The following is a 14,117-nucleotide window of genomic DNA, read 5'->3' on the forward strand; positions in this document are numbered from 1 at the left end:
CCCAGCCAGATGGGCGGGGTACAAATAATAAATATTATTATTATTGTCATCATCATCATTATTTAAGCTTATAGGCAGGCAGGCTATAAGGAACACCAACAACTGAGGGTGCTGCTCAACTTGAAACAAGACACAGGAACTTTGCAATAGGGTCTGTTGTCACTGCTCATATAAATAGCTGGTTTATATTGAGAGTTTGTGCTAGTGACACGCTGTCATGTCAACTTGTGACCAGCAGATAAACTAGCTGCCTGTTTGCACAAGCGATGCAATAGGAGAGCCAACAGATCATGGGAACACACTCCCCTTCTTCCGTTAAAACGAAGATTCTAATTTGCTGGTTTTGCTGGTTAGACAAGCAATTTAACGCAAGTCTGCCAACATTACCATGGGCTCAGTGAGACTCTTGGCTTGTCTGGTGCAGGTAGCCAAAGCAGTCAAATGGCTCAAGCTGAGGTCTTTACTGATACCACTAAATAATACCGCAGAAGCAAAATGTAAACATGCAAAGTTTATGCTCTTCCACTGGGGCATGTTGCTTCTCTTAAAATCCAAGCTTCAGGCTTGGCACCTAGCTTGGCTGGGCAAAAGGCACAGTAGAGATGATGCAGGGATTAAGAGAATTTTGAAAAATTCAGTTGCCATGCTACCCAATAGCTGGGCACCACCCACAACAGCAACAGTACATTGGAAGCATTTGCTATTACAAGATTAAAAGGGGGGTTAAAGAAGATTGTGTCTGGTTCAGCGCTGCCAGGTCCTTGTAAAAGATAAATTCTCCTTTGGAAAAAAAAATCCCTGAAAGGACTGATACCAAGCTGAATTGTTCTGCACCACTTCTGCCTCTGGTTCCCCATCTTCTGGCTCTTATAGATGGGGAGAAATGGGACTGCCATACATGTGTGAAGGGGGGACAAGGCTACCCCAGAGGTGTCCAGTAATGGTGCTGAGGAAGGGAGAAGGGAATCTCCACCCTTAACTGTCACTAATTCTGGGATCTAAACTCGCCATTTCCTTCAACTGTTCAGAGACTATCCTTAGACCAAGAGAATTTACAAGGGAAACTATCATGGGCATGTATGGATTCCTTGCATGCAACCAGAATGCATTTAAAGATCTTTCATATAGGACTGATCACTGAACACCCTAAAACAAGTTGTTTTAAGAGAGTCAGTATGGAGTAGTGGTTAGGGTGTCTGCCTAGGACCTGGGAGACCAGGGTTCAAATCCCCACTCAGCCATGAAGCTCTCTGAGTGAGCTTGGGCCAGCTACTGCCTCTCAGCCTAACCTACCTCAGAGGGTTGTTGTGAAATGAGGGAGGGGCCATGTATGCCACCTTGAGCATTTGAGTTTGGAATGGTGGCTGTACATAATTGGCAGAGGGACTAGAATCCCAGGAGTTTTTTTTGGGGGGTGCACGTCAAGTCTAAAGTTGAACTAGAGCAGGGGTCAGCAAACTTTGTTACGAGGGGGCCGGTCCACTGTGCCTCAGACCTTGTGGGGGGCCGGACCCACCCCCTGCCAAAAGCACACACACCCCGCTGATGACACGCCGACACCTCGTCCTCGGCAGTGTCGGCGTCCTTTGTCTCGGCGGAGCACAGAGCCCATGACGCTGGCCTGGGCGGCGGAGGCAGCCTCCGTGCCACTGCCGCTTCCTCCTGCTCAGCCGCCTCAGCGGGAAGGAAGGGGCGGCACCCAGAGGCGTCCGCGGCTTCTGATTGGCTGCAAGAACTTCCTGCAGCCAATCGGAAGCCGTGCCACATCACGGAAGTCAGTCTCTGCACAGTGAGGCCTCCGCACCGCGCCTGTTTAATGTGGGGACTGAGCAGGAGGCAGGGTCTGCAAGGTTCGCGGGCCGGATTAACAAGCCTGGTGGGCTGTATCCGGCCCATGGACCTTAGTTTGGCGACCTCTGAACTAGAGTCTACCATTTGTCCCCATAGAGATACCAATATGTGCAATTCTTAATTCTAATCTTCGTGTGGACACCGGTGTTTTTTTCCGCACTGTCTTTACTTACTCAAAGTCTGTTTCATCCTTTAGTTGAACCACAGGCTGGAAAATAAAGTTCCTCCGGCGCATTCCCAGGAGGCAAGCACTGTCCTCAGTGTTGGCAAATACCCTTCCTTTGGGGAAAAAATACATTTTCTCATTTTAGCTATACAAAGAGTAACATACGGGAATAGTGTAGGGGGGGAAATGAAATGTTAAAGAATTCCACATAGGGTTTTTAATTGAATTTGTTTAGCTGAAATATTCCGGGAAGAACAACAACAAAAATTAGGGACTGGGAAAGTGTTAGAGGGCATGGTTTTCAAATCGGTAATTAGAGTGAAAGAATGGATGAATAACTGGTGTCATTGGCGATAGTTAATTTTCGCTAGAAATTGTTCATTGTTACAGTAAGAACTGTTCCTCAAACCTTATAAAACTGCAAAAGAATGAAGCATGTTACCTTCATCTGTGATCCATGCAGCAACCAAGAAAACAAAACAAGAAAGGAAGAATATATGTAACTCATGCAGTTTATTCCTATGCTTTTACAAATTATTGTCAGAAACTTTTAAGTCTTGCGGGGTTGGGGTTGGAATTCTGAGATTACTCACAAATTTTAGTACAGTTGAAGGAATCGTTCATAATAAAAAAAAAGTAGAGCTGGGATAGCCAACATGGTGCCTTTCAGACATTTTGAATTATAATGCCCATCAGCTTAACCAACCAGAAATTATGGAAGCTGTAGTCCAAAACTCCAGACAGCACCAAGTTGACTACCCTGAAGTAAAATAACAATCAACATGACCAAATCATGGCAAGCTTTGGTAATTTGCCTAATATTCTAAGAAATCTGAAGCCTTATCCTACGCAGGTTTACTCAAACAATGTACCATTAGAATTTGGTGGATCTTACACCCTGAGTAAGCTTGTCTAGACTTAGTTTTGCTCAGAAAATTAGAAGTCCGTTAAATGAAAGAATTCATTAGTAACTGACAGGTTTTTACTTAGTTCTGTTGCAACCACTTGAATGTGGCTTGATATATAGAATACCATGAGGTATACCTAACATGCAAGGATACTTTAGCCCCTGTAAATAAAAAATTGTGGATTAAGTATTCTGAATTATCAGCATCACATATTCTTGATAATGCAAACAACCTTGGTCCTAAACATTGATGTTAGCAGCTGACACATTAAACTACTTAATTTTTTATTTTTTAAAAAATGCCATCAGCATTTCCTTACCTCTTCGATAGCATTCTTGGAGTTTCTTGGAGAGCCAAAGCACAGCTTTCGCTGAAATTTTTGTCCCAAAGTTTCTGTCAAATGGCGAAGGAGCGCCACCCTGTGAAATTCAACACGTACGTTAACAGTGAGTTGAAGTTTTAGGACTCTGTTTGGAGTTACAAAGCAATTATGAGACTTAGTGTCTCACACTTAGGCAGAAATTGAGGCATGGCCACATGCCCATAGTCATGGACAGCAACTAGGGATCCAGGTTGGAAGATGACCTGCGCCTGCAGTGAACTTGGTCTCCACTGAACAAAGGCAGCATCATAAACAAATGACTGCTTCTACATACAACTCTTTGTGCAGCATCGGATAGTTATAATTTAAATCATACTGACTGACACACAGAGCTGCAAGTCCTCAATTCAGTGGTTGTGGTCCCAGTGCTAATATCTTCATGCCTCAGTGTTACCAATGAATTAGTATTAAAACTAGCTAAATGCTGTTAAACTTAGAAGCAGAGAATTGTAGAGTTGGAAGGGACCACAAGGGCCAATCTAGTCCAACCCCCTGCAAGGCAGGCATCTTTCATCCACCATGGGGCTCGAACTAACGACCCTGAGATTAAGAGTCTCCTGCTCTGCCAACGGAGCTATTTGTTATGTAATACTATCTGCAACACTGAAGTAGGCAAAAAGGTCCTTTCAAGCTATGCAGATGTATGTGCATCTATGGCAGATTTTGTCCCAGGCGATGGATGCAGGAATTAAGCACTGGAAGCCATGTGCCCTGCAGCATTTGTCCTGGGAGGTTTCCAGTCCAGCAGGAAACATGAAACCAGCTCCTGCACTCACAACTGCAGCACTAGAATACTGTAAGGCATGCCTACCTGCTGCATGTGACCCAGTACGTTCTTTCTGCAGTCAAAGACTCCTTTCCCTTCTTCGGAATAGAGCTGGTAAATGAAGTCAGTTGTGTAATTCTCGCTACTGTTTTCATTCCTGTACAACACAAGCATAAGTGTGGTTGGCTTATATTTATCAAATTACATGTTATGGAACCCAAGCCTTCCATCCAGGCACGGACCAGACCCAAACACCCGGAGCTTTTTTTTAAAAAAGAACAAAACCAAGCAAAACAAAATCCAGAAGGAACTCCGTGCCCTTAAATTTGACTCTCAAACAAGTAACAGTGGTGCAAATACGACTGAAGGGAATTGTCAGTAGAAATCCCTACAGCTTATCGCCTTCAAAACTGAAATACTGTAGGACACTACATTAAAAAAAGCAGCTGTCCAGCTGCAATGTACAGACAGGGAGAGAGAGAATGGCTGAGCATATGCAACTGCCTTTAACCAGGCTCAGTGTCGGCGTATGGCACTGATACCTGAGCTGGCTTGGGTCTAATTGTAGTCCCAGTCTGGCCTTTTCTTAGTTTGTGTGGTGACTGGAAGCTGCCTGCCATTCCAAAATTTCTTGCTATGTCCTGGAGTGAAATCTCAAATAGCAAGGACTTCGCCACTGCCTGTGGTGGGCTATTGCACTGCCACTGCCAACCACCACAAGCTCACCAGGGTATGGGGGTGGGGGGGTGGGTGAACTGACTTGGCAGCCAACATAACTTTTCAAAGGTGCCCCCTTTGGAAGTGGAGATGGCTCTGCCTATACTAGGCTAGACTCACTCTCTATATAGACAGACAGACAGACAGACAGACAGACAGACAGACAGACAGACAGACAGACAGATAGATAGATACAGGTGAAACTCGAAAAATTAGAATATTGTGGAAAGGTTCATTTCGTTCAGTAATTCAACTTAAAAGGTTAAACTAATATATGAGATAGACTCGTGACATGCAAAGCAAGATATGTCAAGCCTATATTTGTTATAATTGTGATTATTATGGTGTACAGCTGATAAGAACCCCAAATTCACAATTTCAACTTTGGGGTTTTCATCAGCTGCATGCCATAATCATCACAATTATAACAAACAAAGGCTTGACATATCTCGCTTTGCATGTCATGAGTCTATCTCATATATTAAACTCCAGTAGCTAATGAAAACAATTGCTTACATAAATGGACTTTTCCACGATATTCTAATTTGTCGAGTTTCACCTGTAGATAGATAGATAGATAGATAGATAGATAGATAGATAGATAGATAATTTTTTTTTTTTTTTTTTTTGGTTTACAAAAGTCTGTGCAATGTCTCTTTTTTCAAGTTACATTTTCTACAGGTCAGTTTCATTTGTTGAGACATTAGGGTTACATTGGGAAGAAAAGGGGGGAAGAGGTAGATGGGGCCATGTTGGGTAGGGGTGGGGTCAGGTGGCAATGTTTCCATTTTACTTAATGTATGTGTGGGGTTTTGTGTCAGCGTCGTTTTTGCAGGCTCTCTTTGCTATTCGCTTGTGTTCCTTTGGTGGTGAGAGAAATTGGGGTTGGCTTAGGGTGTGGTTGCTTGTTTGTGATTGGCTGTGGTGATCTTTGTTTTCATGTGTGAGTGGGGTGGCTGGGTGTTTTTGAATCAGGTTAGCCATATTGATTCGTATGCTGTTGGTGGGTTCTTGTCATTGTCTTGCTGGGCTGTGTATGTGATAAAGGGGAGCCATACCGGGGTGAAGGCGTCTTCCTCTAAGTTTTAGTTTATTGGTTAATTTTTCTAGTAAGGCTGTTTCCCACACTATTTGGTACCATTGGTCCATGCTTACTCCTATACTAGGCTAGATTATTGGTCCAACTATTCCAGTCTGGTCTCCTATAACTGGCAAGAGCTCTCCCAAGAGTTCAGGCAGAGGTCTCTGCTGTTCCTTTCATCAGAGATCCTGCACTCTGGGATTGAACCTGCACTCTATCAGTGAACTACAGCACTTTCCAGTGGTGACATTTGCCATTCTTCTCCCCTCCCCATCCAAAGTACCATCCCAACAACAAATTAACTTCCTTTTACAGTGCACTTTAGTGAGCAGTCATCTTACCTCAGCACCAAACCACGTTGAATGCTGGTTTTCATCTTTTCAGTCAAATGTTCCACGTTGGCCTAAAAAGAATGCATCATTTAAGACTGTGAGTCAAGTGATGGAAATTTGCCCACTGCTAACCTTTGCCTTGTGCACATCCTTAAGGAGGCCTGCCACACAGAAATCCCATTACTTTATATCACCCCTAATACAACTCTAGTCAAGAGAGAAGGGTTCTCACGCGCAGCGTTGAGCCATCAGCCATTGATAAATCTGTTGATATACCTGCTCCACAGACATTGAATTTACATATTATTACTTACTGAGTTCAGTCCACATTCTGCCCTTCCTCCCAATGGAGCACAAGGTAGCCAATAGGTAAAATATAGGATCAGCATACCTGGAGCTCTCTGATATCAAATTTCTCTTCAAAGATGTATGCAGCATCAGCTCCTGCAGCGAGGGCACCCATATTTGCCAAGTAGCCGCAATAGCCGCCCATAGTTTCAATGATGAACACACGTCGCTTTGTCCCACTTGCCGACAGTTTGATTCGGTCGCATGTCTAGCAAAGAATGGTCTATTAATGACTTTCAAACCAAAATGCTCACCACCCTTTAAGGATGATATTTTAGTATCATTTGGACCACAGCTGCTTTGTTTTTATCATGCAGCATGAGAACTAAAAATAATTAGTTGAAAAAACGTTTCTCTGAGATTTCCACATGTCATCTGCAATGCTTCACACAACATTAGGTGAAAATTGGCATAAAAAACCAGTAGTTCCCCTCCCCCCCCCGAAAATATTACAAATGCCATTTTTCTGGAGCAAAGATCCATGACTCCTCTTGATTCTTAGATTTCAACATAAGCTATGACCGAGATCAAGTCTTTGCTATAAATCAGAAGGTTTTCCCTCTAATGATTCGGGCTTCACCTGAAATCCTAACCCCACATTCTTGGAAGCAAGTCCCACTGACTTCAATAGGACTTACTTCTGAGTAAGCATGGCTAGCATTGCGCTGCCAGATCCAAAGTTGTTCCTCAGTACATATAAGAGAGACGATCATTTCCAACTGCTCTCACCTCCTCAAAATACAACATATCCCCCAACCTTCCAGATCCAATTTTGGGGGTAAATGTAGACAAGGCCCATTCTAGAAACACTGTTCCATTCATGTGTATATTACTTGCAAGGAAACAGATGTTACATGGGTAGGCAAACTAAGGCCCGGGGGCCGGATCCGGCCCAATCACCTTCTAAAACCGGCCCGCAGACAGTCAGGGAATCAATGTGTTTTTACATGAGTAGAATGTGTCCATTTATTTAAAATGCATCTCTGGGTTATTTGTGGGGCATAGGAATTTGTTCACCCCCCAAATATATATATATATACTCCCGCCCCCCACAAGGTCTGAGGGACAGTGGACCGGCCCCCTGCTGAAAAAGTTTGCTGAGATGTTATATATTTTATAATATGTGGATCCAGATAGAACTGTTACTTACACTTTACTACCTTCTAAAGCAATCAGTTGGGTAACTTAACAGCCTGACATGTGATATATATTGTCACAATATTAACTAATAGTTTCTTCAACTGCCTATTTTATAGGACCATGGGTCTTGGGCAGGGAAGGGAGAGAACTGAAGGTTCTAGCCTATCTAGTGCTCTGAAAGATTTTTGCAGCAGGGTGGAAATGCTCTTGGGCACCTCCCTACTTCTTACATTTCTTCAAATCAGAACAAAACACTTCCCTCCAAGTAAATAAAAGAGACTGAGCTATACCAGCTTCAGGGCTGACTTGGAAGAGTGGGAAAGTGTTGGGTCCTTCAGATCCAACCACCCTGAGACTTCCGGATATGGGGCAGTATATAAATTCAAAAAATCATTCCCCTCCTCATCCAAGCCTTCCTCTGGTCAACCTCAGCACACACACCCATCTCACCCCTATCAACATCTGGAGCTGTGACACTGGATAGGACAGTAGAAAATTTCACACTGCAGACAATGGGAATCCAACATCAGAACTGCCCTCTATGAAAACAAAATAAAAAATAAAAATAAAAAATCCTTCCAGTAGCACCTTAGAGACCAACTAAGTTTGTTCTTGGTATGAGCTTTAGAAGTGTGCATGCACACGAAAGCTCATACCAAGAACAAACTTAGTTGGTCTCTAAGGTGCTACTGGAAGGAATTTTTTTATTTTTCATTTTGTTTTGACTATGGCAGACCAACAATGCTACCTACCTGTAACTGCCCTCTATGAAGTCAGAGTTTTCTCTTTCACCTGGAGAAGGAGATCTCATGGTTTTGATTGTCCCTTGAATGCAACCTGCCCCCCAACCCGGCACCACAGGGTCCATTTATTTAGAACATCAAAAGCACCTGTCTTTGTGCCGGCTCAGGCTTACTCTTCCATAAGGAGGGAGTTTGATGCACAGCTGGCAGCCCAAGCCTCTAGGATCAGTGCTCTTCAACCTTCTAACTCACCCACATCTGGAAACCCAACTCCCATCATCTTTGGCCTGTGGATGATGGGAGTTGTGATCCACCAAAGGTTGAAGAACACTGCTTTCAGCTGTAGGAGACTGTGCCTTTCTAACATCTCTGTTTTGATCTTACAACACTTTTCTGAATTCCTGGAGGATAGCAACCACAAAGGAAGTATCTTTAACTACTACTACTACTACTACTACTACTACTGTAGCTTTTCTAGGGGTACTCAAGCAGAGGGCCTTCTCAGTAGTGGCACCTGCCCTGTGGAACGCCCTCCCATCAGATGTCAAAGAATTAAACAACTATCTGATGTTCAGAAGACATCTGAAGGCAGCCCTGTTTAGGGAAGTTTTCAGTGACTGATGTTTTAATGTATTTTTACTCTTTTGTTGGAAGCCGCGCAGAGTGGCTGGGGAAACCCAGCCAGATGGGCGGGATAAAAATAATAAATTATTATAATTATTATTAATTATATGCAGTACCAGCACCTTTTTCTCTCTCCAAATGTTACAAGTGTGGCACTTATTGTAACAACGTCATGGTGAGTACCAGCACCTCCCCCCTCAAAAAAAATCACTGATGATGCAATAATAATAATAATAATAATAATAATAATAATAATAATAATTTGTTGCAATTAAATGCTCGTGCCACCTTTCTGCTCCAAAAGCACATAGTTAAAGCAACCAAAATTTAGGGAGCTCAAATGACTGACGGTTGGGAGCATAACTTGGCGTTTTGACTTCTTCCCTGTGCACCAGCACCTGCATTTTATGGGCTGGTATTGTTGAAGAGATCTGCTGCATGGGATCCTGGCTAAATTTCAGGAGTTTTGAACTTCAGAATTTGAAACCACAATTTTGATTCAGCCCCAATAACTTAGTGGCATAAAACCAAAGGGAAATGTTTCTTCTCTTTCGTCTTGCAGACATGGGTTTAAGTATTTTCCGTCTTACCTCTACAATGGCATTCAGGGAAGTGTCAGCACCGATACTGAGGTCAGTGCCGGGCACATTGTTGCTAATAGTAGCAGGCACAACGCAGATAGGAATGCAAAACTCCTCAAAACGGGGCCGTGCTTCAAATAACTGCAAACAGCCATCGAAGGCCTGAAGTGGTGGTACAAGGAATGATAAGCAACACTCTTGGTGCCCTTGCTTTGCATAGTTACTGATTAGGCATTATGCTAGTGGCTCTTTGTGCGTGGCAATGGAAGGTCTGACTTTCCGAGGGTGCAAAGACTTCCCAAGCTGGTGATTTTTAAGAAGGGCTTTGCTCGTGTAGACCCACCACAGGTTGCTGGATTTGCATTGGTGCAGAAGAAAGATTGGCAGAAGTTAGTAGAAAGGTGAAACAAGCAGAACGTGGAAAGCACAGAGAGACTGAAGTTCTTTAGTAGTAAAGGAAATTAGCAACGGTTCTGTTTTCTGAAAGGTTAAGGAAAATAACCATTTAGGTTATTTATACCCTGCATGTCAAACTCAGCTTTCAAAATGGATTAGGAGCACGGAAGGAGCTAGGCACAGCTTACTAGCCGGCCGTCATTTGTGGGCACACTGCTAATCTTCCTCTCGTTTTCTGTACATGCCAGAGAGGTTGGGGACAGTCATATCATCACACTGGGCTGTGGAGCAGGCCAAGGCTTGCCAAAGTTAAGCACGACATGAGACAACTCTCCTTCTATCTCCAAAGTCAAGGGGACAGGGTGTTTCTCATGTAATGCTGTACACAGGCCATGTGAGAAGGCCAAAGCAAAAAGGCCCTGGTAAGCAGATTGGTGAAGGCCTGTCAAGAGCAGCCCTATTACAAGATGCCTTTATCCCTGACAAGATGAATTTAAATTCTTACTTCTGAATGATGCAACCACTAACTTAATAGAACTGAACTTTTTATATAGCAGTGTTCTATCAAGCGATGAAAATCTTCAGATTTTGGCCATGTGGTTTTACTTCATTCATTCATTCCTCTCAAAAGAAGTTTCTCATGTATGTATAAGCACTAAATCTCCCATTGCAGCTGGTGCAGAACAAGGTAGCTGGCTCTGACATGCCATTCGCACCGTGTAACATCTGCTGAGGGAACTGTACTGGGTGCTAATATGCAACCTTACCACAAGTCAAGGATTTACTTTTAGCATTAAAAGCCCTAAACAACTTGGGACAAAGTGACCTAAAGGATTGCCTTCCCCAAACATCAGTGCCTGTCAACTACACTCTTGCACTGTACTGTATTCACTAGAAAGCAGGCTTTTAAGTGTTGCGGCTCCAGCCCTCTGGAATGAGTTACTAACTGGAATCAGAAATGCCTTGAGTATTTTTACATTTGGGCAGCTAATCAAGATATTTGTGTTTAAGAAGGATTTCCATGAAGTCTGACTCAGTCCTTTTATTTTACTAATTGTGTGATTTTAGAAATGGTTTCAATGTCTTCGGTTTACAGAGTGTGTAGCCTTTTGCATTTTATCTTATTTTATCCTATTTGTTAACTTTTGGTTGTGAAGCGCAAATTACATGTAAAACACTTATTCACATTTATAGTCTATCCTTTGCACTTAATCCATTTAGACTGTTGTGTGTCACACTGATATTGCTGCTTCCTGCTATGTCATGGGAGAGTAGCTGTCTGTGTGACTGAGAAACATCAAGTGTACTGAAGAGGCATACTTAATATTTGAAAAAACCCTTCCTATAAAGAATCCTTTTTTAAAAAAAAAAAACTGGACTACACAAGTTATGCAGAATGTGGTGACAGGATTCTATGGATAGGTTCATAACTTTTTAATTCCCCTGAATCAGAAAAAGGAGGAAGAAGAACATGTAGAAAACTAATACGTCAAACAGAAAGGGTTAGCATAACAATCACTTTGATGTGCAGGTAGGATTTTGTTTTTGTTTTCGAAAGAACACATTAAAGAATATAGCTATCCCAAGTACCACAGTCCATAATTTCCACCAACTCCTTCTGCATAATGTGGAGACCAGCTCCTACATTTAGTGAACTAACAAACCAAGAATTTGACAATCAGTTTGAAGGAGATTTATTGTATTACACATTTAAGCTTTCAAACATAATCCTCTCTCCCAAGGATCACAGGTTAGCATACGTGAAGTATTGTTTGAGGATTCAATTCATCCACACAATCCTGTAAGGTATGTCAACTTGTAACTGTCAATGAGCCTGATGGTTGAATAGGGAATTGAGCCCAGCCTCCCTAGTCGAGGTCGAACAAACACTAACAAATATCACTATACTGATACCTAGTTTGATGCAGAGCCAGTAAGAAGCATGCACTGGGTACAAGGGTTCAACCAGTTGTGAATCTGCTTAACAGTAGTTTTGTTCAGCCAACAAAATGAAATCAAGATACACTATGTCCATGGCATTTCCATGACCTACCAAAATAGTCATTCTATCAGGAAAGGAGAGATGGTTGTCTGGCAGGACTCATTCTTGATAAACCTGTGAAAGCTCCTAGTAATCAGTGCATTCATTTTTATATGCTCATAGATGGACTGCTTACTAATATGTTCTACAGTTTTGCCAGGTACCAGCATCAAGCCAACTGGTCTGTGGTTTTGTAGATTCACCTTTCCCTCTTTTTGAAAATAGGTACATTTGTCTCTGTCCAGGCTCTCAGACATTCTCCAGGAATTCTCAAAGATTACAGAGAGCAGTTCTGAAATAAACTCTGCAAGCCCCTTCAGCACTTTCAGATGTACTTCATCTGACACTGGAGACGTCAACTTACTTAAAGTTGTTATGTGTTCTCTTCTCCAGCTATTTCCTTGCCTATCCTGGACTACAAATCCATCCATATATAGTTTGTCTAACTTTTCCTGAAATGGGAGTTGAGTAGTTCTACCTTCTCTCCATCCTCTGTTAACGCTTCGCCACCTTTCCTAAACAGGAAATTTGCTTGTTTCTTTACCTTCTTGCTCTGAACACAGAATCCATTTTTGTTGTGTTCAGAAACCCCTGGAAGCCTTTGTTCATTCTGAGATTTAGCCTTCCTGACACAGTCCTTATGGGTTCAAGTCACTCTGCTGTATTTGTCCTTAGTTAAATGTTTTTCCTTCCATCTCCATACCCCTGTGCAGCCACTTAGATGTCTCACATTTTTTCTCCTCATTGGAAATGTCTGCAACTATGACTTCAGTATTTCACTTTCTAGAATCTCTCACCCCTCTTGAACACTTTTCTCTTTCAAAATTTCAAGCCATAGGATTGTACTCAATTTTAATCTGAGCTCTTCCTAAAGTTCAGGGTACATCTCCAAATACGCACAATTTTCACATTGCTTACAAATTCCAACATGACACGGTAACTTTCTTCCCAAGGTTACAAGCCGTTTCACTTGGGCAGTAAGACTTGCTCAACTGGCGATCAGTTGTGGCCTTGAGTGGCCTTCAACAGAGCAACCACCACAGTGGAGGAGGCAGATGAGCAGAAAGAGGTGGCTGTAAACTAGAGTTGTATTTTTAAAAAGCACAAAACCAATCACTCCTGAGCCCAAGATGGCTGCAGGGAATGAGAAAAGGAGACAGAGAGGGAAGCAGAAAGGAAACAAAATGAAGGACAAAGAAACTGAGGGGGAAAGAATGGCGAGAGAAGAAAAATGGACAAAAGGACAGACCAGTTAAGATCTCACAAAATCAAATGTAACAGCTAGGACTGGGAGAGAACAATCTCGGATGAAGACAGGAAATGGACAGGTGAGAACAGGTAACGGCATTGCAATTCTCAACGATGTTGCACTTCCTGTCTTCGGACGACAGGTGGCAGCCTGAAGGACAGACGCCCAAGGCAAAAATAAAAGTTTGAAAGCTAAACATCCACCTGGAAGCGACATATATGCCATTGTTTTTAGAACTTCCTTTCTTCATCAACATCTTCCAGGTTGCAGAGGATTCTGAGGTATCTTTAGGGCACATGGTCAGTTCCTGTGTGGAGCAAGCTGTACCTGTTGGAAGCGGAGTATGTATTCCATAATCCTCAGTGGTTGAACGTGGTAGCAGAAGATCACAGTGGTGAGAAACTTCTCTGTTCCTTACCACCACCATAATACCATTTGCGAACTACTGACTGAAGAAAACAAATGCTAAACCAGCCACAATGCTTCCCTCGTATAGAAGCCACAGCGATTCTAAGATGGTTCAACTTCTACTGAAAGAAATGTAGAACCTACCATCTACCTACAGTCTAGTCCAACTTGGTGACATCTGCATTTTGAGTATAATGCAAAAGAAGGAGAAACCACTTCTTTAAGAAAAGCAATCTACAGCTCCCAAGAAAATCCATGAAGCAGAGAGGATAACAAGAAACATGCATGAGACCATTACTCACCTTAGTTTGCCTATAAAACTAGAGGTGGAGAATGTTATGTACCAGAACTGGAAATACGTTAAGTGTCTTGTGAGGAAGAAAA

The 14,117-nt window shown here is 42.6% G+C and overlaps 1 protein-coding gene across 4 annotated transcripts in view; it reads right to left on the reverse strand.

Annotated features, from left to right (window-relative positions):
• PFKP (phosphofructokinase, platelet) overlaps window positions 1-14,117 on the reverse strand; it is a 65,130-nt gene that overhangs the window by 670 nt on the left and 50,343 nt on the right. The window contains exons 17-23 of one of the 4 annotated variants that reach the window (XM_033165050.1): window positions 9,649-9,801; window positions 6,595-6,759; window positions 6,213-6,274; window positions 4,119-4,230; window positions 3,245-3,344; window positions 2,460-2,465; window positions 2,025-2,130 (exon numbers count right to left, since the gene is read on the reverse strand). In XM_033165050.1, coding sequence (XP_033020941.1) covers window positions 2,025-2,130; window positions 2,460-2,465; window positions 3,245-3,344; window positions 4,119-4,230; window positions 6,213-6,274; window positions 6,595-6,759; window positions 9,649-9,801 — 704 coding nt within the window. The remainder of the gene's footprint in view (window positions 1-2,024; window positions 2,131-2,459; window positions 2,466-3,244; window positions 3,345-4,118; window positions 4,231-6,212; window positions 6,275-6,594; window positions 6,760-9,648; window positions 9,802-14,117) is intronic. The other 3 variants (XM_033165053.1, XM_033165049.1, XM_033165051.1) reach the window with 3 other exon arrangements.

The sequence above is a fragment of the Lacerta agilis genome, chromosome 12 (genome assembly GCF_009819535.1).
Source record: "Lacerta agilis isolate rLacAgi1 chromosome 12, rLacAgi1.pri, whole genome shotgun sequence".
In the NCBI taxonomy this organism is placed as follows: Eukaryota; Metazoa; Chordata; class Lepidosauria; order Squamata; family Lacertidae; genus Lacerta; species Lacerta agilis.